The following is a 21,120-nucleotide window of genomic DNA, read 5'->3' on the forward strand; positions in this document are numbered from 1 at the left end:
ACGTTTCTAAATAGATGGCTCCTCTAGAAAGTCCAAAATTAACTTGGAAATAGATTCTCAAACTAACAAATCTCCTAAACAACAGGGCCGTGCATGTTCAACAATTTTGCATGCGTTTTCAACTGCCTTCGCATCCAAACTAGGCTTCATGGGTTCACGAAAAATGTAGATAACTATCTTAGCTTCCCAATGCATATAAGAACACCCAAATTTGATATTTATAGAGGAAGTTATGGCTAAAAATCTAAACAAAAGACCAAGATAAAATTTTAGTTTTGTATATATAGGATTCCAATTTAACCCCAACTTCTTTTTCCATGTTAATTAAGAACTTTGATTTCCAATTAGACTCTTAATTCATCAAACAAGTATACCACATAATAAAACAACTATTAGTGCAATATTAACTCAAAAATAAATTAATTAACACACTAATTAACTAAAATTCACAAAATTAGACATTTAATTTGTGTAAAAATTTTAGAAATTTAAAAACTTTTACTTTAAAATATTAACAGAATATTAAATTTTGTGTCTAAATACCTTTTTTATTAAACCAAATTATATGTTACATCTACCTAATCCTCTTTTTCTCTCTCAATTTTTATGAAGAAATCGAAAAATATAATTTGGGGATAAAGTTTTTTTTCCTTTTATGTGCTCAACTAAAGAAAAATACAAGGTTATCAGTGCAGTAATTATTTTTAGATATAATCTCGAGACTTTTTTTTTCACAAAAAATTATATAATTTGAATTATAACTATTGATAGGTAGACTATTCGTTGCCTTCATTCCATCGCATAAGTGTCTAATGTCAAAATCTATAGAAAAATGCTATTAGTATATCATAGCTTACACTGTAACTTACATAATGTAACTAAAATGTTTAAAATATCCCTCACTCAAGACGATGAGATGAGGCTGTGAAGTATATGATTAAAATACCTCTCACCTAAGATGGCGAGGCTAGGGGTGTTCGCGGTTCGGTTTGGCCGGTTTTCAACCGGTTTAAAGCGCCAAACCGTAAAGTCGATTTTGCACCAAATCAAACTGAGCGATTTGATTTGGTGCGAAAAACCGAACTCGGTTCGGTTTCAACAAGTTCAATTTTTTTGCATTTGGCCCAGTCCGAACCGGTTTGGTCCGGTCCGATTCGGTTCGGTTCGAACCAAACCGATACTAAATTTGTGTTTTTGCTGCAAATTCCCTGTTTACACTGATTTGACCTAATTTAATCCATATGGTCAACGTAACTTATAATGCAATTAAAAATAGAACATTAAGCATTAAATACAAATGCAGTTAAAAATAGAACATTAAAAATAAAATGCTTACCAGCAACAAAATTTAATGGAACAGAATGCAGTTACAAATTCCATGTTTACCAGCAACAAAATGGACAACTCATTCTAACACTAACAGAATTTATGGAACAGAATGCAGTTACAAATTCCCTGTTTTCCAGCAACAAAATGGACAACTCATTCTAACACCAACAAAATTTAATGGAACAGAATGCAGGCTTTCTCTAGAACTAATAGGACAACTCAAAATCAAACATCAGCAAACGGAACAAAGGAAAGACAGCCATAACAGTAATCAAAAGCCTGAAAAAAAAAGCCTAAAACTATCTCTAACACCAACCTAACACATCACTAATCAAAGTTCAAACTTCTAGTTTGGTGCAAGATAGCTTTAACACCAAACTAACACGTCCTTTAACTTTATCTCTAAGCAATCAATTGAAACAAAAGTCTGCACAATGAAGAGATTAGGAACAAAAGAAATAATAAGTATAAATATAGCATGAAGAGATTAGGAACAAAGGAAATGGAGCACACACACAGTTCAAAGTTTACAAGCATGCTCCAAAGTCTTCAACTTCATCACTAATCAAGGCTGAGAAAATTTTTTGTCATAACGGACTTATCTACAATATTAAGGAGAATAATAAAATTAGAAAATTAAAATGTTAAAATTAATAGTTAATACAAATAAAATAATAAACATGTTTGATGAGTAGATAAAAAATTACCAGATTCAACTGATTCATAAGTAACATGCTCTTCTAATACTGGGCTCATATCCAATGGTAAAGATGTAGCTCTCAACCAATTCTGGCAACAAATCAACGCTTCTACCATAGATGGACTCAACGTATTTCGAAAGCAATCAAGCACAATACCTCCAGTGCTAAAAGCTGACTCAAAAGCTACTATTGACACTTGAATGGAAAGAACATCTCTAGCAATCAGTGATAAGACATGGAACTTTGTCGAAGATACCTTCCACCATGCCAATATATCAAAATTTTTGTTTCTTATATCCTCATTTGGCTCAGCTAGGTACCTTTCAAGCTCATTTTTCATTTTAGTAGCATTATCTTGAAAACATTCTTTCTCAAAATCGGATTTAAACATGTTAACAGTATCATCCTCATCAGGATCCACAACTAGAAACCTTGGTCTAGAAGTTGTCCCACCTTGTTCATCTGATTCAATTGATGCATAAAAATTCACTAACTTCCCTAGAGTGCTCTTGATAGAATCCATAATGGTTTGAACTTCATTTTTAGAATGAAGTTTGTGCAAACAAAATGCCACATATTTCATTTTGTACCTAGGATCAAATACAACTGCCACATAAAGAATCATATTTTGATTTTCAATGTTGCCCCAATACCTATCAAATTTTCTCTTCATGCTAGAAGCCATATCTTTCAAGATTGATTCGTAACATGAACTCCATTTGTTTAGTCTACCAAGCACATTACAAATTTCATGAAAATAACTATTTGCAGTAACATTCAAGGAAGCACTAAACGTGAGGGTAGCATCATAAAAAGTCTTCAAAAACTTACAACATATTTCACAATTCTCCCAATCTATAGAATTTGGTGGCCCAATATGTTTTTTTCCATTTCTATCATCTTCACAAAAATATTGAGAATAAAACAAATCTTCTTCTTTCAACAAGTTAAATGCATCAACATATTTTAGTGCATGATCCAACATTAAATAGATGGAGTTCCACCTTGTTGGCACATCCAAACACACAAGAGCCTTCTCTTCTTTACATGTATTCTTCACACAAGTTTTGAATCTTTCCAATCTTGAAAGAGAAGGTCTAACATACCTAAATGCATTACGTATAGCCATAATAGAGTAATCCAATTTCTTTAAGCCATCACCCACTATCAAATTCAAAGTATGAGCCAAACACCTCACGTGTAAAAATTCCCCATCACAAACAACACTCTTCCAAATCTGTAATCTTTTTCTCATGTGCCCAATAGCCCCATTGTTAGAAGTAGCATTGTCAATTGTGATTGTAAAAACCTTCTCAATCCCTCATTCTTTCAAACATGCCTCAATTGTTTTACCAATTGTCTCTCCCTTATGATTTGAAATTTGACAAAAATTCAATATTCTTTTTTGTATTTTCTATTTAGAATCTATAAAATGAGCTGTAAGCATCATATAATTAATATTTTGAATGGAAGTCCATGTATCAGTGGTAAAAGAGACTCTTTGTGAATTCTTAACAAAAAATGACTTCAATTTTTTCTTCTCTTCATTGTAAAGACTAATTATATCCCTAGCAATTGTAATGCGTGAATGAGGATCAAACTTAGGATATGTAGTACTACAAAATAATCTAAACCCTTCCTGCTCCACAAATCGAAATGGCAATTCATCAATGACAATCATTTTGGCGCATGCCATCCTACAAGCTGCCTGACTAAATCCTGTAAATACCAGATTACTACCTGATCCATTTCCATCTCACTGTCACTCTTCTTTAGATAATGTAAAATCTTTTGCTTTTTATCTTCTAATTTGTAAGGATTCTTCTTACACTGATTGTTTATACGGTTCCAAAGAGTTCTTGTTCCATTTCTTCTAGTATCACTTGCATAATCTTTGCCACAATAGTTGCACACAGCTCTAGGCTCAGAATAATCATTCTCATTTTTTGTAAAATGTTCCCATATTTCAGATTGCTGCCTAGGTTTCCTTTTTACAGCTTTGTCCTTAGAGTCCTTAGGTGGCAACGGAGGTTTAGAGCCACTACTTGATTCAATGGTCGTATTAGTCATTTGATTTTCATTAATGTTTCTCACACATTCAGGATCAGTATTACTATCTGATTCCATCTACCATTGAAGCAATAAAAAATTTGAGATATTTTCTTGAAAATGAATTATTTGGAATTCACATTAACTAAACCCTAGCTAACTACAAGTCAACTAAGCAACTTGGATTCATTGGTCGACTAAGCAACTCTCCGAACTCAACTATTAGAGACAAAGGAACAATTGAGATAAGTAGATAAGTCTCTGTTGATCTCATGAGAGTAGAGACTTCTTCTTATTAGGGTATGCATGTATTCAAAAATCAAGAACTTAAGAGAAAATTAGTTAACCTAGAAATTGAATTTAAATAGGGCACTGGACATTCAACACAACAACATGTAGTTTCATAAAGGATTTGCAAGGAAATAATAAAGGATTAAGTTGACTGTATAATATTTTAGTCGGCAAACAAAGTGAATGTGGAGATTGAAATTTTTGAAAGATATATTAATTTTAACCTTTTTATTCTTCAATTCATTTTTCTTTCAAAGTCACTGCATATAGCTTGGTTCTTTTCTGATCAATAAGCAAAACTCCTTTCTGTTCAAATAAATTAGGTAGGATTTGGAGATTATAGTAGAATAAAATTGTCTACTATAATCTCCGAATCAACAGACATTTTAGAGAAAATGCAACTCACTGAAAGAGGTAAATAAATCAACAAACATTTGTCCTTCCACTGCCGAATCAACAAACATTTCTGACTAAAAATAGGTAAATAAATCAACATAAACAGTTGTGCGAGAGAGAAAGTGAGAGAGTCTACCTCAACCAGATCGAAAAGGGGGAAGAAGGCGACGGGACTGCTGCGAGGCAACAGTGGTGTTAAGAGGTGATACCAGCAACCGGCGAATCGGCTATAGGAAACGATGTGGGAAGAAAAAGATGGGACGTTCGGAGTCGGACTGTTGTGAGGCAACAATGACGGCGTCAAGATGAGTGACTGTTGTGAAGTGCGACCAGAGCCTGCAATATGGGGGCCGCCGGTGGGTTGGTGCTGATCGCCAGTGATCCGAAGGTCCAAGGGGAGAGAGACTGCGGTGGGTGGGCGGGCTCGGGTTAGGGTTTGGGGGAAAGGGGAGAAAAAATGAGAGGAAAGAAGAAAGCTGATGTGATGCCTGATGGCGCCCTAAGCCATTTTATATTTTTAATTTTTAATTTTTTAATTATATTATATATATGTGCGGGCGGTTCCATTTTGAACCGAATCGCCGGTCTGCCAAACCGCGAACCGCGCGGTTTGGTAGTTTTCCAAACCGAACCACAAATTCAAAAACTAGCCAGTTCGTTCCGGTTCGGCCGAAAACCGCAGTCCAGCGAGTTTTTTGAACACTCCTAGACGAGATGATAAGGGACGAGGGGTATTTTTATCATTTGTGATGTATTATATAGTCAAAGATGTACTCTAAGAGATACCAATAGCATGGTCTAAATCTATATCTATTGTTGTTTTTTTAGTGTCATTTATGTGATTATTATATGTGCAAGTAGGTTTAAAATTTAAAATTTAAATTCAAAAAATACAAAAAAAGAAAAAATCCTAAACCGCTTGTGAGTACGGCAACCAAAAGTGGAGGGTTTCTAGGAGTGGTGGTTTCGCCGGCGCTTCCGGGCCGGCGAAAGCGTCTGTTCTGTTGGCTTTTATGGTTGGCGTGTTGTTTCAACTTCTGGTGTCACATTAAAAATAGCATATTTTCCAGAGAGAGAGAGAGAGAGAGAATGAGCGGCGGGGAAGGGAAGACGGTGTGCGTGACAGGAGCGTCGGGCTTCATAGCTTCGTGGCTGGTGAAGCTGCTACTCCAACGAGGTTACACTGTCCGAGCCACTGTTCGCGACCTCTGTCAGTCTCTCTCTCTCTCTCTCTGTAGTTTATTTAGTCATCTACTATTCAATATTACTTGGTTCTGACACTTGTGGTTGTGGTAGCGGCCATTTTCGCTTACCTAGGTTTCAAGGGAATAAGATCGTACGCCTTCCAAATTTTCTATGCACTTCAATCTTTTCAATTCTGTATAATAATGCCAATCTGATTGGCGATCAGACGCTTCAGACAATAAAAAATGCAACTGTTTCTTGTGGTGTTGGCAGCAGCACGGGATTTTTACCCTTTTATAGAATTTTCGCTTGGCGTGTGCTCTAATAGAGTTGGAATTAGAAATTTTCATTCATGTCAAAATGGAAAGAACGTTCTAGACCTGATTTGTCTCTCTGGATGTGTTTTATATGCTTTAGAATTGTGTCTATAATCAGTACTCCCAAATGAAAGGTTCTATGGTTGATTAGTAACATAAAATTGTAGTGGAACCATTTATCAACGAGCAGCATGAATCCGATTGGCCAAATTTTTACTGATTGGGAAGCCTGCTCAGGGTTCAGATTGCAGGTGGAAGATCAAGCCAAACTATTAGAGTTTGTTGTGTTTTTGTTATGTTGATATGTTTTGTATTAGAGTTTGTTGTTATGATTGATACGTTTTGTATTGTATTGCTTTAGTTCTGTTTTAGTTGTGTAGTGGCAATTTTGTAATTAGACATTGTATTAGTTTGTGGTATTTAAAGGAATGGGCCGAGATCTATTGGATCGATGAGGCATTATTTTCACTGCCCTGTTTGCAAAACAAACCAAATTGAACACGAGTCTATTGACTGAAAATATTGCATTGGAATAGAGATTGTTGAATTCTTAAGCTTAACCACCATCTCACTTAAAAGCTTAATTTGTTTGATAGATGGTTACTTTTTTTTTTAGTATTTTTTGTATTCTTAACATGCCCCCTCACACGTGGTTAACCTTAACTGTATGTGTAATTCAAACATGTACAACAATTTAAATATTGGATTAGAGGTGAGGTTTGAACTTGGGACCTTTGCCTCCTTTAATACTATGTTGAATTGTTAACTACCATCTCATCTAAAAGTTCAAGCAATTAGATGATGATTAACAATTCAACAGACATTGAAAAAAAGGATTACCGACTTCTGGTCCTCATGTATAGGACGTTAATTGTTTTAGTTTAAGTGTGCCCCCATGTGTCTGGAGCATGGGGCACATTTAAACAAATGATTGCCAACCTTTCCTAAAGACCGCAATGTGAGAACATCATACATTAGGTTCACTTTTTCTTGTCTTTTTCTTTGAACATATTTTATGATGTTCCATGTACGTGGCCCAATTTTCAGAATATCATTGTATCTTTCAATATGGGGTTTTGGGAGGTTTGAAACTTTGAATGCCTGTGTGCATGGATGCACAGATATACTGTACTGAAATCCATGTTATGTGAATGGCTCCCTTTAATTAATGCCTGTCTGAGAAAAGACAGAGAAAATGAGTGCATGTTTGTGTGATTTGTAAGCTAATATGGGTAGAGATTAGGCATGCAATACCCTAATGTATTGATTTGTATAAATTCTTCCATGTAGAATTTAGGTCATTGAAGCAAGAAATCCAATCTGACTCATGTTATAGTCAGGTGGTCATTGGCTTGTGCTGTTGCCACACATGATGATGATCTCATTTTTAAGTCTTACCTTTTTAAATCCATGTTTTGAACAGTTTAAATTGTATGCTTGGTGCAAATGCACTTTTTAGAAATCCCCAGGTCTTCACAATTTATTTGGTACCTGGTAAATTATTGCAGCTGATCCGAAGAAGACAGATCACTTACTTGCACTTGATGGAGCTAAGGAGAGACTTAACCTGCTCAAAGCAAATCTTCTGGAAGGAGGTTCCTTTGATTCTGCAGTTGATGGGTGTGAAGGTGTTTTCCATACAGCATCTCCATTTTTTTTGACACCATCGGATCCGCAGGTTCCTTCATATTATGTTCTGTTAGTCCTTTCTTTCTGTTGTTAAACTGTCGTATATTAACACAATGGGTGGTGAACTGCCAAGATTTTAAGAGTAACTGTTAGTTGATTCTGGCACGTGTCACAGTCTAAGGAATTGTTGTTAAAGTATGCAACAAGTTGTTGTTTCAATTTGGACCACTTTTTGGTAATGATTGGAGATGACACTGCTTGGTGTGGAATAATTCTTCTACTTGCCTAATCATAGATGCTGTTAGCCCCATGCAGGACAAATAAAAATCAAAATTCAATCAGCCTGCTCAACTTATCAATGAAGTTGTGATCTGTTCGTTAACAACACTCCTCCCTTTTTACGGCAAAAAGAAACCCTTTAAAAAAAAAAATGAAACAAAGAGAAAGTTTTGAGGCTTCTTCAAAGTAGACAAGTAAAAGTTCCTGGAAGGATGTCATAGGCTCTGAACTAGCACAGGTACTTTATGAGTACCACCACTATTTCTTATTGGATTACAATTTGGAAGGTAGGTGGCAAGGTGGTTGAGGGATGCTTGACTCATGGATACTGTCAAAACTGAGAAGTAAGAGAGTTAGGTTCAAGGCAGGGAGGGAACCGTATTGCATGATGTTGAGGTTCTATCATTTTTCCTAATGATGATTGATGCCCCCTGTCTATGGTGGGGAAGTCAGGATACAGTGCTGGTGTTTAAGGAATGTGGGCAGCCTGTTATGGCATGGCAGACTGGAATTGAGGGTGATGTTGCCTGTTGTCCATCCTGGAGATAATCTAGTAAGTAGTAACACCATTGTCGTTGGGCACAAGAATTTGGGTATGGTGCTGGACCACCCACATTACTGTTGGACTCTGTCATGACCAGTCAATATCGAATTCCCTCAAGGGAGGAAGGCAAGACCTTATGAATACCAAGTTTCCACAAGTCAGCCCTATTGGTGGGGGAGGGGATCTAAGCCTTGCCTCAACCGAACATTGTCAGAGTTGCCACTAGAGATAAGTAGTTATCATTCTGAATGTAGTTCAGCATAGCAGATACAATATTAGTTGAGATCTTCTCTCCACATGTCAGAGGAAGTACATGGTGTAGAGAGTACTTTGTTGAAGAGAACATTGGTTTAGTGCAGGGCAACCCATGTTCTTGTTGGACTCTTATGTGACTGATCAAGACTGAACTTGCTCGAGTTAGGAGGGGTGAGATCTTGATGAAATCTATAGCTTTAGCCTTCAGTTGACAAGTCCTTGCAAGTTCCATGTCTCAGCCTACATTGTCAAAGTTGTCATTAGTCATCTTACAAAATGCAGCTTAGCATAGTCAAGAAAAGGTAAGTAGAGATTTTGGATCCACATGTAAGAGTCACTAGTGTCCTTAATATGGAGCAGGACTTTTAAAAATGTCCTTATAACAATTGCCCATTGGTAGGCACTGCATGTGATACATTGTCTGATATTTTCATGATTTTGGGTAGCTTATTTGTTGTTGAGTTTTAGTTTCTTTGTTTCCTAATAGGTTTTATAACTTTTCTGTCATGTCCCTAGGAGGATTAGAAGGGTAATATTGTGATAGGGATATAATAAAGGGGTAATATTGTAATAGGCTTATATTAGTTTGTTAGGAGATATTTGGTTGTTTGTTAGGAGCACATGGGTGCTGTTAGAAATTAGTTAAGGAGCTAGGTATGCCTATAAAAAGGCCCATTGTAAGAGGAGATGGGATGCTGATTTTGATATTGAATTCTCAATTCTCTTCCAAGATTTCTCTCTAATCTCTCTCTCTCGTTCTTCTGCTATTCTCCCTCCATTCTCTCTAATTTCTCCCTCATTCTTTTTCAATTTCCCCTCTATACATTCTGTTCTTGACCTTAAATGAATCGGATCCTTCCGATTTCCATTCTAGTCGTAGGCTAAACCCTAGGACCATGACATTTTCTTATATAAATAGGTGCATAATCAAAAACTGCTTACCTTGCTTTCGATTGATTAAGATCATATGGATTTGTTTTTGGTTTCTGTGTTCTTTCTGACTGCTTCTCTTGTTTTTTCTTTGGTTTCACTCTTCTATTTTTTACCTCCTGTTCTTCATCAAGTTTTGTATCCGAGCCCAAATTCATTCCATAACTAATACCTTCTTTCACCACATCTTTTCCTGCCTCTACATCGGCGCCCGGATGTAGTGACAATAAGATGGTAGTTCTGTGATCTGCTGGAGACAGCCAGGAATGGGAGAAAGGAGGAGGGTTGTGTTAGGTAGCTGACAGCTAACGTAAAACTTAGTCGGATCCAAAACATGAACTCTAGACAAATTATGAAAAAACGTTTGGGCGTGGGCGTAACCCTTCATAGCGACGCGCTACACTGCCCGCGTGTAGTGTCAAGTGAGCTAGGGCCGCTGCATCGGCGCCCGAATGTAGTGACAAATGAGTAAGGGTTCCCGTATTTGCTTGGACGGATGTGGGTAAAGAAGTTAGTCCAACATCAAAATCAAAATCAAAACCAAAACCAAAAACAAAATCAAAATAAAAAACAAAATCAAATTCAAAGTCAAAGCCAAAAACAAAATCATAGATTAAGGATTGGGTCATGGAACATAGGAAGATTAACAGGCAAAGCTATGGAAGTGGTAGATGTGATGATTAGGAGAAAGATTAATATTATGTGCCTTCAAGAGACGAGATGGGTAGGGAAAAAAGCAAAAACTTTGTCAGAAAATAGATATAAAATATGGTACACAGGAAATGATCGAGCAAAAAATAGAGTGGGGATCATTATGGATAAAAGCTTAGTAGATGAGGTAGTGGATGTAAAGAGAATAGGGGATAGGATTATTATGGTGAAGGTTATTCTAGGAAGAATGACTATGAATATCTTTAGTACATATGCACCACAGGCGGGGTTAGGTGAGGAGATAAAAGCAAAATTCTGGGGAGGACCTAGAGGGACTCATACAAATGATACCAAGAAGAGAGAAAGTAATTATAGGAGGTGACTTAAATGGTCACGTGGGTAGAGACGGAAACGGCTATAGAGAGGTACATGGAGGGTATGGATTCGGGGAAATTAATAATGAGGGTAAGTCTATTCTAGATTTTGCAATGGCATATGGGCTCATTATAACCAATACTAGGTTCAAAAAAGGGACGAACACTTAATCACATATAAAAATGTCACATCAAGCACTCAAATAGATTACTTCCTCATGAGACAAGAGGACCGGGTATGTTGTAGGGATTGTAAGGTAATACCAGGAGAGTGTTTGACTACTCAACATAGACTTCTAGTACCTGACGTCCAAGTAAGAAATTGGAAGAGAAAAAATCACATAAAACAAAATCCAAGAATCAGGTGGTGGGATTTAAAAGGGGAGAAACAACTAATCTTCAAAGAAAAATTAAGGGGTAGAAGAGAATGGAATGGAGAAGGACAGACAAACCAAATGTGGAGAGAAATGGCTAATGCCCTGAGAAACACAGCAAATGTAGTGCTTGGAGAGACAAATAGTAGAGCCCCTAACCTTAAGGAGTCTTGGTGGTGGAATGAAGAAGTGCAATTGAAAATTAAAAATAAGAAAAATTGTTATAAGGCTGTATATCAGTGCAACAATGAAGAAAATCAAAAAAATTATAAAGAATCAAAAAAGGCAGCAAAAAAAGTTGTTAGTGAAATAAGGTCAAAAGCATACGAGAATCTATATAAACGACTTGATACAAAAGATGGAGAAAGGGATATATATAAATTAGCTAAAGCAAAAGAAAGAAAAACAAGGGATTTAAATCAAGTGAAATGCATAAAAGATGAAAATCAAAATGTATTAGTGAATGAGGGAGCGATTAAGGAGAGATGGAAGGAGTATTTCACAAAATTATTCAATGATGATGGCGACACAAGAGTTAGGTTGGGACATCTTAGTAACTCCGAAGGGAACGTGAGCTATACATTTTATCGACGCATAAGTCCAAATGAAATAAGGCAAGCATTAAAAAAGATGAAAAATCATAAGGCAGTGGGACCGGATAATATACCAATAGAAGCATGGAAATGCATGAGAGAAGAGGGTATCTCCTGGCTAATGAAATTATTTAACGCGATTCTTAAATCAAAAAAGATGCCAGATGAGTGGAGGAAGAGTACTTTGATCCCTATATATAAGAACAAAGGAGATGTTCAAAACTGTGAAAATTATAAAGGAATTAAGTTAATGAGCCATACCATGAAACTCTGGGAGAGAGTAATAGAGCAGAGGCTCAGAAAAGAAACAAAGGTCTCAGAAAATCAGTTTGGTTTCATGCCCGGTAGGTCAACAATGGAAGCTATATACCTACTGAGGCACCTAATGGAAAGGTATCGGGATCATCAGAAGGACCTACATATGGTGTTTATAGATCTAGAAAAGGCCTATGATAGGGTCCCTAGAGAAATATTATGGAGGGTTTTAGAGAAGAAAGGAGTCCGAATAGCTTATATACAAGCCCTTAAGGACATGTATCATGGTACAGAGACAAGGGTTAGAACATACGGAGGGGATACTGAACCATTTAAAATTACAATAGGATTGCATCAAGGTTCTGCACTAAGTCCATACTTATTTGCTTTAGTAATGGATGAACTCACTAAAGATATTTAGACAGATGTGCCATGGTGTATGCTATTTGCAGACGACATAGTGTTGGTGGATGAAACAAAAGGAGGAGTGAACACTAAGCTTGAGTTATGGAGAAACAATTTAGAATCTAAGGGATTTAAATTAAGCAGAAAGAAAACAGAATATATGGAATGTAAATTTAGTAAAAATGCAAGAGTGGAGGATGTTATAATAAAATTGGAAGATCAAATCTTACAAAGAAAAGACCATTTTCGATATTTGGGATCAGTGATTCAAAAAGATGGAGAAATTCACGAGGATGTCACACATAGAATTAAGCCAGGTTGGCTAAAATGGAGAAATGCATTGGGGGTGTTATGTGATGATAAAATCCCATTAAAATTGAAAGGAAAATTCTATAGGACAGCTATAAGACCAGTTTTGTTGTACGGCTCAGAATATTGGGCAGTCAAATACCAACATGAGCAAAAGACGAGTGTAGCGGAGATGAGGATGTTAAGATGGATGTGCGGCCATACAAGAAAAGATAAAATTAGAAATGAAGTTATTCGTAATAAGATAGGAGTAGTGCCAATAGAGGAGAAGATGAGAGAGACTAGACTAAGATGGTTTGGTCATGTGAGAAGGAGACTAAGAGACGCTCCTATGAGGAGAGTTGATGAAATGGAACAATTAATCAAAAAAAGAGGTAGAGGTAGACCTAAGAAGACTTTGAGGGAGACATTAAAGTTTGATATGAAGTGTATGGATCTCAATGAAGATATGACAAAAGATAAAAATACATGGAAGTCTAGAATTCATGTAGCTGACCCCACATAGTGGGATAAAGGCTGGATATGTTGTTGTATAAACTTCCAAATTATTTAGCACAATAATACACTTTTCAAACTATTTAATGTCATGACCCAAGATTCCATAGAAGGGCATTATAGTAATAGATTTAGTAAGTTGTTAGGAGATATTTTGTAATCTGTTACAGCACATGGATGCTGCTATTTTTGTTAGAGGAAGCCTATATAAGGCTGTTGGTAGGAGAAGGGAAGGAGATTATTGAATGAATGAAAATCTGATTTCTATCTCTCTCTTAATTCTCCTTTCCCTCTCCCGTCTCTCTCTCTCGTTCTTTTGTTCTTCTGTTTCTTCCCCCTTCTTCTTCTGATTTCCCCCCTCATTCTTCTCATTTCCTCCCCCAAAACAAGCAATGCTTAGTTCTAAACCTATCGGATCCTTCCGATTTCCGATCTCATCCTAGATTAAACCCTAGGTTCGTGACAATTGGTATTAGAGTAGTCCATCTTTGGCTGTGGTTTTGATTCGAGTTCCAACGGTGATTATCGGTGAGTTCCAACACCCTAGGTTGCTAATTTCCAAGTCGGAAGGCGTTTGAGGCAAGAATATGAGGCTTGGCAACAGGCGAGCCAGGAAGTCGCGACTGTTGTAGGAGTTCCAAGAGATTGCGGTTGTGTAGCGGGGTTCGGCTGGAAGGCAACGGAGGAAGGGTGGTCTACGACCACTAAAGTGCGACTGTTGAGGCGAGCGTGAGTCCGTCGAGGTGAAGCGAATGACCCAGAGAGTTGCTACCAGACCGATAAGGTTCCTGTAGGCGCGACTGGGTGTTGCGGTTATGATCGAGAAATTCTGATTGGAGTTCTGTGGGGTACTACCGCTTTGATTGGTTAGCGATTTCGACCCAGACGGTAAGAAGGGATCTGGGCGACTTCTTGAACCCATTATAGTTGCTACCAGATTTCGGAAATACCAGAGGCGAGCGTAATTGGGTTGGGAGCCTGTGGACGGTGATTGGGTGATTTATCACTGGCAAGAGGTTCGCGACTGTTGCAAGTCGAAAACAGCAGGGGGGCAAGTTCCGTAATCCTGTGGACGGTGATTGGGTGATTTATCACTGGCAAGAGGTTCGCGACTGTTGCAAGTCGAAAACAGCAGGGGGGCAAGTTCCGTAATCCACTGCGACTTGAATATTGGAGGCAATGCTCCTCAGGGAAGAAGCAACGACTGAAGTCAGAATTGAACTTGGATTTGGAAGGCGTAGCCGAGTAGAGCAAACTCAGATTTGAAAAGCAAAACCGAGCAAAGTCACTTCGGCTTGGAATTGAAGATGAGGTAGGCTAGGAGAGGTCCACAGTAATACCGAGTTGAATTTGGAGGCGATTCAGAGTGGTGCATCGGTAGTTTCGTGGCTGGAAACGTTGCTAATCTCAGCCTAGATTTGAAGACGTGTGAAGGTGAAGCATACCTCGGCGCTGGCTATTTGATCTTCAAGAGAACTAACCAAAGCAAGGTCCTTGGCCGTGATTTATGACAAGCTAGGCGAACTCTCTAACCGCGACCGCTCTCTACTATGTTCCCGTGATCAAATTCTTGCTGGATTTCGAAATTGGATTCAGACGCACTAGGAGTTCCGATTGATCAGAACTTGCAGGCGAAATCAACCTCCTTGATTCCGACGGAGGGATTCTTGGCTAATTGGCCTTGAGGCAGTTGATTATCCAATTGCTGTGATGCCGATTGTGATTTTTGGCTGAGAGTCAGATGCTTTAGAAGGCTGATCAAGTTGCTGTAAGTGTGCAATTTTTTCTGTTGTCACAATAGATTTGATCTTGAAGCATAACAATGGCTGCAATTTGCCACTTATTGGATCAATTTTAGAGGTGATTGGGTGAGGCAGTTACAAAAGGTAATTAGGATGGAAAGAACTGCTGTTTCTTGGCCTATTGCTTTTCTAGCCAGCGAGATTTTGGCCAGGAGGAGTAGTGCTCGAAGGAGTCCCATGGAGTCTCAATTGCAACTCAAGAATGCTTCATTTTTAGCTGAAAGGGAGCCTCAATGGCAGCCAAAGAAGGCTGCATTTTCAGTGGGCAGCAACAGGGACAAACGAACAAGCAATGGGATTCATGAAGAGTGCAAGGAATTTGGTCGAATGTTTCGCGAGAAGTTGCAAGAGTTTGCAATGATACTATCTAAAGAGTATCATTACAGTTTTCCCGCTGAATACTTTGATGACTATCATGGAAGTTTCAACAAAGAGGAGTTTCTTAAAATGGAGAAGCCGAAGGAAGAAAAAAGTGAGGAAAAGGAATTGGAGGAAGGCAATCAATCAATTGACAGCCTCTCAAACACTCTTACTAGTGCTAAGACACTTGGCCAGGTGTCAATCATTGAACAATCGTTGGCTGGAAGTGAAGTTGCAGCATCTCCTGATGTTAATGCTCACAAATAGCCTTGGTATGAGTATTTAAGGAAAGAATACAAACCTCCATTGCTGCATTTTGAGGCTGCTATTGATATTTCTGCAGCAAAACATGGCTATGGGTTGAATGGGGATATAGTAACAGCAACAATGGTTGTAGATCTGCCCTTCTTACTTGTATTGGATGGTGATGAAGTTTTCTCTACTGAAATTCTGGGCCAATTTATGCTTGGATTTGATCTTGTAAACCTAATAACGAAGAAGAAGAAGCCTAGAAGGAGGAAGAAGGAAAGAAGGATGAACCAAATGGAAAAGGCTGGAATTGGATGAAGAGCCGTGGCTACTTATTGCAAGTTCTTGGGGACAAGAACTCTCTTAAGGAGGGGGGAATTGTCATGACCCAAGATTCCATAGAAGGGCATTATAGTAATAGATTTAGCAAGTTGTTAGGAGATATTTTGTAATCTGTTACAGCACATGGATGCTGTTATTTTTGTTAGAGGAAGCCTATATAAGGCTGTTGGTAGGAGAAGGGAAGGAGATTATTGAATGAATGAAAATCTGATTTCTATCTCTCTTAATTCTCCTTTCCCTCTCCCGTCTCTCCCTCTCGTTCTTTTGTTCTTCTATTTCTTCCCCCTTCTTCTTCTGATTTCCCCCCTCATTCTTCTCATTTCCTTTCCCAAAACAGGTAATGCTTAGTTCTAAACCTATTGGATCCTTCCGATTTCCGATCTCATCCTAGATTAAACCCTAGGTTCGTGACAATTAACAAACTACTACAAATCATCCACATCACTATTCCGCAATGGAAAGAAGGTTTCAGGGTGAATTCACACAAGCGGAACTTACTACGGCTATTAGGGAGTTTAAGAACTCGCTACTACCAATAGTGAGTTCCTAGGGCCCGATACTTGGACAAATTTTGCTCACCTGCCCAATGTGTTGCTTCTAAGTAGCCTCCATACTTGGAAAAAAATCGAATATCTTAAACTCGCTACCTGTGGTAGCGAGTTCAGTTTCCTTTTTTCATTGGCAGCAAAATTTGGCTAAGTATCAGGCTCTAAGAACTTGCTACTGGCAGTAGCGAGTTCTACTTGCATGAATTCACCCTGGAACCTTCTTCCTAGCATGGAGTAGTGATGTGGATGATGTGTAGTAGTTTGTTAAATTGTTTGAAAAGTGTAGTATTGTGTTAAATATTTTAGAAATTTAAAACTCCTCCAGGAATGGTTGATGGCAGAGTTTTCGTAACTCAGTTATGTACAATAAATTATCATAAAACATGTCAACTAATTGACCACTCAAATTTTTCTTATGTTTATGCAACAACACATTAGATTGCCTTGATTAATCCTTAACCCTAGTACTTAAAGACTTGGTCATATAGATCATACCGGATGTTACAACCTGGATTTTCTTATACTTTTGAAAATCGTTGTATTTTTTTTTTTTTAATATTCTCCTTGAGTCCTTGTACTCAATTTTTAGTTAAATCTCTAAACATTATTGTCACGACCTTGAATTTAGGAAGTTTCTTTTTTCAGTTGTTATATCTTTGTTCAGTTATTATTTACAGTTATGTATTAGGGTAGTTAGGTGTAGTGAAGTGGTGGAAGTGGAAGTGATAACTGCTGTAACTGCCACAAATAACTGTTGGTTAACTTTATATATAAAGCTGTGATCTCACAGTGTTGAGATATGAATGAATTGTCAAGAAATTATTGAAGTCTCTTATTCCCCCCTATTGTTCTCTATCCTTCTCCCTACTTTCTGTTAGCTTCTCCCTCAATTCTGTCTGATTCTCTCTAATATTTTGTGTGTTTCTCCCTCAATTCTTTCTATTTCTCTTTCAATTCCAATTCTATCTTCAATGAAAACATTAGGAAGGACTAGATTCCTAGCATATGGTATCAGAGCTAGGTTTCGATCCCGTGACCTGTGGGTTATGGGTTATTGTCACAACCAGGATAAGTTGGGTAGTTTATTTTTGCAGCAAATTATTTTATTTTGCAGAAGGAGTTAGTTATTAACTGTATTTTCAGGTTATTATCAGTTATGGAGTGATTTAGGAGGTTATGGAGTGTTTTAGGAGCAATCATTAGTAGTGGGGGAGTGGTAACTGCTTTGTAATAGCTTTATATATTAAGCTATAGCCTTTATTATGGGAATATGAATGATCAGAATTAAAGTTTTACTTTCTCTCAAGTTCTCACTGTTTCTCCCTTATTTTTGTTTATTTTCTCCCTCATTTTTGTCTTTTCTCCCTATTATTCTGTTTGTTTCTCTCCCACTCCTTCTTATTTCTCCCTCAATTTCAATTCAATCTTCAAAGAAAATATTAGTTATGACTAGGGTTCTGACATCTGATATTAGAGCAGTCTGGTTCTTGGCTGGATCTAGGTGTTTTCACTCAAGGCTTTGAAGGTGAGCAGGACAAGCCGGTTTCTGGAAGCAGTTCAGAGGTAGTTACTGAGATCTGGGTAGTTACATTGGCTGTTCAGGGTGAAGTTAGAAGGATTCGACTGAAGAACTGGCCAAAGGGGCTCTTAAAAGTATACAGTCATTGGAGAAAACATTCATGGAAGGTGTTGCTAACATCAACCAAAAGCTGGATGAGATTTTGATTCAGTTTTCAGGAAAGTTCCAGGTTAGTATTCCAGCTAACTTATTTTCTAAGGAATATTCTGACTCCTTAAAAAGAGAAGTTTCGGAAGAAGAAGCTAAAGATAACTATCTCGAAAATTTGATCATGAGATGATTGATTCAGACAATCAATCATCAGGATTGAAAGAAGTTAACAGAGAATTTCTTGAGATTGAGAAAGAAGGTCCTAAGAATATTGTTCCTTTGCCTTTGGCTCTGGAGAAGGCTGAGGAGTCCATAGCTTTGGGTAAATTAGGCATCAAAAAGGTTAAGACAATTCCAGTAGGAGAATATCTTAATGTTGTTTTGAATGTTTTTGATCTTGAACAATATGACAATATTGTTGCCATTTCAGATGGTGTAGACCAGTTTTTGGTTATGATTTTAGTAGAAGTAAGTAAAGCAGGTACTTCAAGAGATGTTGTTTCCTCTTTCATTTATAAGATAAAGCCAAGAAGGAGAGAGAAAATGTGGTAAAGAGAAAGGCACATGAAATGACGAAGGATGAATCAGATAGTGAAAGCAGGGATTGGATGAAGAAACAGTGGCCAGGTGCTGTGATTTCTTGGGGACAAGAAATTTGTAAGGGGGAGGGAATGTCACGACCTTGAATTTAGGAAGTTTCTTTTTTCAGTTGTTATATCTTTGTTCAGTCATTATTTACAATTATGTATTAGGATAGTTAGGTGTAGTGGAGTGGTGGAAGTGGAAGTGATAACTGCTGTAACTGCCACAGACAACTATTGGTTAACTTTATATATAAAGCTATTACCCCACAGTGTTGAGATATGAATGAATTGTCAAGAAATTATTAAAGTCTCTTATTCCCCTTTATTGTTCTCTTGATTTCTCCCTACTTTCTACCAACTTTTCCCCTCAATTTTGTCTTATTCTCCCTAATATTCTGTTTGTTTCTCCCTCAATTCTTCCTATTTTTCCCTCAATTCCAATTCTATCTTCAAAGAAAACATTAGTAAGGACTAGGTTCTTGACAATTATTTCCCAATTAGATTGAGTGCTTAGGTTCTTTTTCTTAAAAAATCCTTTTGCTTTTGAATTTAGAATTTAGAACCTCTTTGGCTTAGCTTAAATCATAAGAGCTTATATGCTAATAAATTAATGAAGTGTTTAGATAAAATGTGCTATAAGTTGTCAGTCCTATAGTTTCATATTTGATAAAAGAAAAGTTTATAAGTTGTCACCAAAAAGGATAAATAATTATTTTAACAAATATAGCTACCTGAATGCAATTTTTTGGGAAGGAGTTTACTTAATTGTACTTTGAGACAAATTATACCATATATTAATTTTAGTATAATAATTTTGTGTCAGGTAAAGTAATTTGAATGGTGTTCAGGAAATTTGGAGGGAAGGTTTGAATTAGGGAGAGAGAAGATCATTCTCATTCATAACATAATCCCCATCCTCTGATATGGCTTATTTATAGCCATCCATACACAATTCTGGAGTGTACCACCTTGCATAGCCTAATTGCCATAATCGTTAGGTATCAATGACAATAACAGCCAAAAAGGGGAAGAGAAAAAGCCAATTACAATGTTGCCCTAGGACTGTAACACCCCCCCCCCCCCCCCCAAAAAAAAAAAAAAAAAAAAAAAAAATTCTTATCCTCAAGAAGTTATAGAAGTTGAGTTACCTGCGAAAATTGTTGGAGTAAGTTTGGCAGATAATCCCAAGACGTGTGGTCGGGGTGTAGGTGAGTCCATTGGACTAGGACTTGTATCAATGGTGCGGAATTGTGATAGACCACTCTCTTATCTAGGATTGCTAAAGGCTTCACTCTGTCCAGCTACTCTTCCACGTGAGAGGTAGATCTTGACTAATTGAAGCTATAGGTCGATGGCTTTTTTAAGTAATGACACATGAAAAACTGGGTGTATTCCCACTCCTTCAGGCAATTGTAACTTGTACGCCACTTCACCCACCCTAGCTATTACTGGAAAGGGTCCATAATACTTAGGGCTGAGTTTTGTTGGGGCAATTGTTGAAAATAGCTACTGCTAAAATCTTTTAACCTTCAAATAGACCTCATCCCCTACCTCAAAAGTCTGTTCACTTATTTTCATGTTCGCCTGTTGTTTCATCTGTTATTGGGCCAAGGTAAGTTCCCTTTTGATCACCCATAAGGTTTCTTGCCTGTGCCCCAAGTATTGATCCACCATGGTCTTCATAGGGGTGTAGTCCATAATTGTAGGTAGTATAGGGGCCTTGTAACCAAAGAGAGCTTCAAAAGGCGATCTCTTAAGTGAGGAGTGGTAGTTTGAGTTGTACCATCACTGTGCCGGAGGTAACCATTTATTCCAACTCTTTGGCCTAGAGAAACAAAGGCATTGGAGATAAGTTTCAAGGCATTGGTTTACCCTTTTCGTCTGCCTATCGGTTTCCGAATGGTAGGCCGTTTAAATGTGCAAACCAACCCCCAACTTGTTGAATAGCTCCTTCCAGAATTGGCTAGTGAATATCTTATCCCGATTAGAGATTATTGATTAGGTTAAGCCATGTATTTTGAACACTGAGTCCATCAACTTCCTTGCCACTTCAGTGGCTATGAAGGGATGTGCCAAACTGATGAATTAATGAATTTAGTTAGCTTATCCACTACCACTAGGATTGTATCAAAGTCCTCTGACCTCGGTAAACCTTTCATGAAGTCTATTGTAATCTGCTGCCATGCTTGATTTGGTATAGCTAAG

General features: G+C 37.6%; 1 protein-coding gene across 2 annotated transcripts in view; it reads left to right on the forward strand.

Annotated features, from left to right (window-relative positions):
• The first annotated feature begins 5,682 nt into the window (after positions 1–5,682).
• The window catches only part of LOC127807397 (phenylacetaldehyde reductase-like), a 56,752-nt gene continuing 41,314 nt past the window's right edge, over positions 5,683–21,120 (forward strand). Inside the window, exons 1-2 of one of the 2 annotated variants that reach the window (XM_052345217.1) lie at positions 5,683–5,976; positions 7,777–7,946. In XM_052345217.1, the coding sequence (XP_052201177.1) occupies positions 5,856–5,976; positions 7,777–7,946 (291 nt within the window). In that variant the 5' untranslated portion in view covers positions 5,683–5,855. The remainder of the gene's footprint in view (positions 5,977–7,776; positions 7,947–21,120) is intronic. The other variant, XM_052345226.1, reaches the window with a different exon arrangement.

Source organism: Diospyros lotus, chromosome 1 (genome assembly GCF_014633365.1).
Source record: "Diospyros lotus cultivar Yz01 chromosome 1, ASM1463336v1, whole genome shotgun sequence".
In the NCBI taxonomy this organism is placed as follows: Eukaryota; Viridiplantae; Streptophyta; class Magnoliopsida; order Ericales; family Ebenaceae; genus Diospyros; species Diospyros lotus.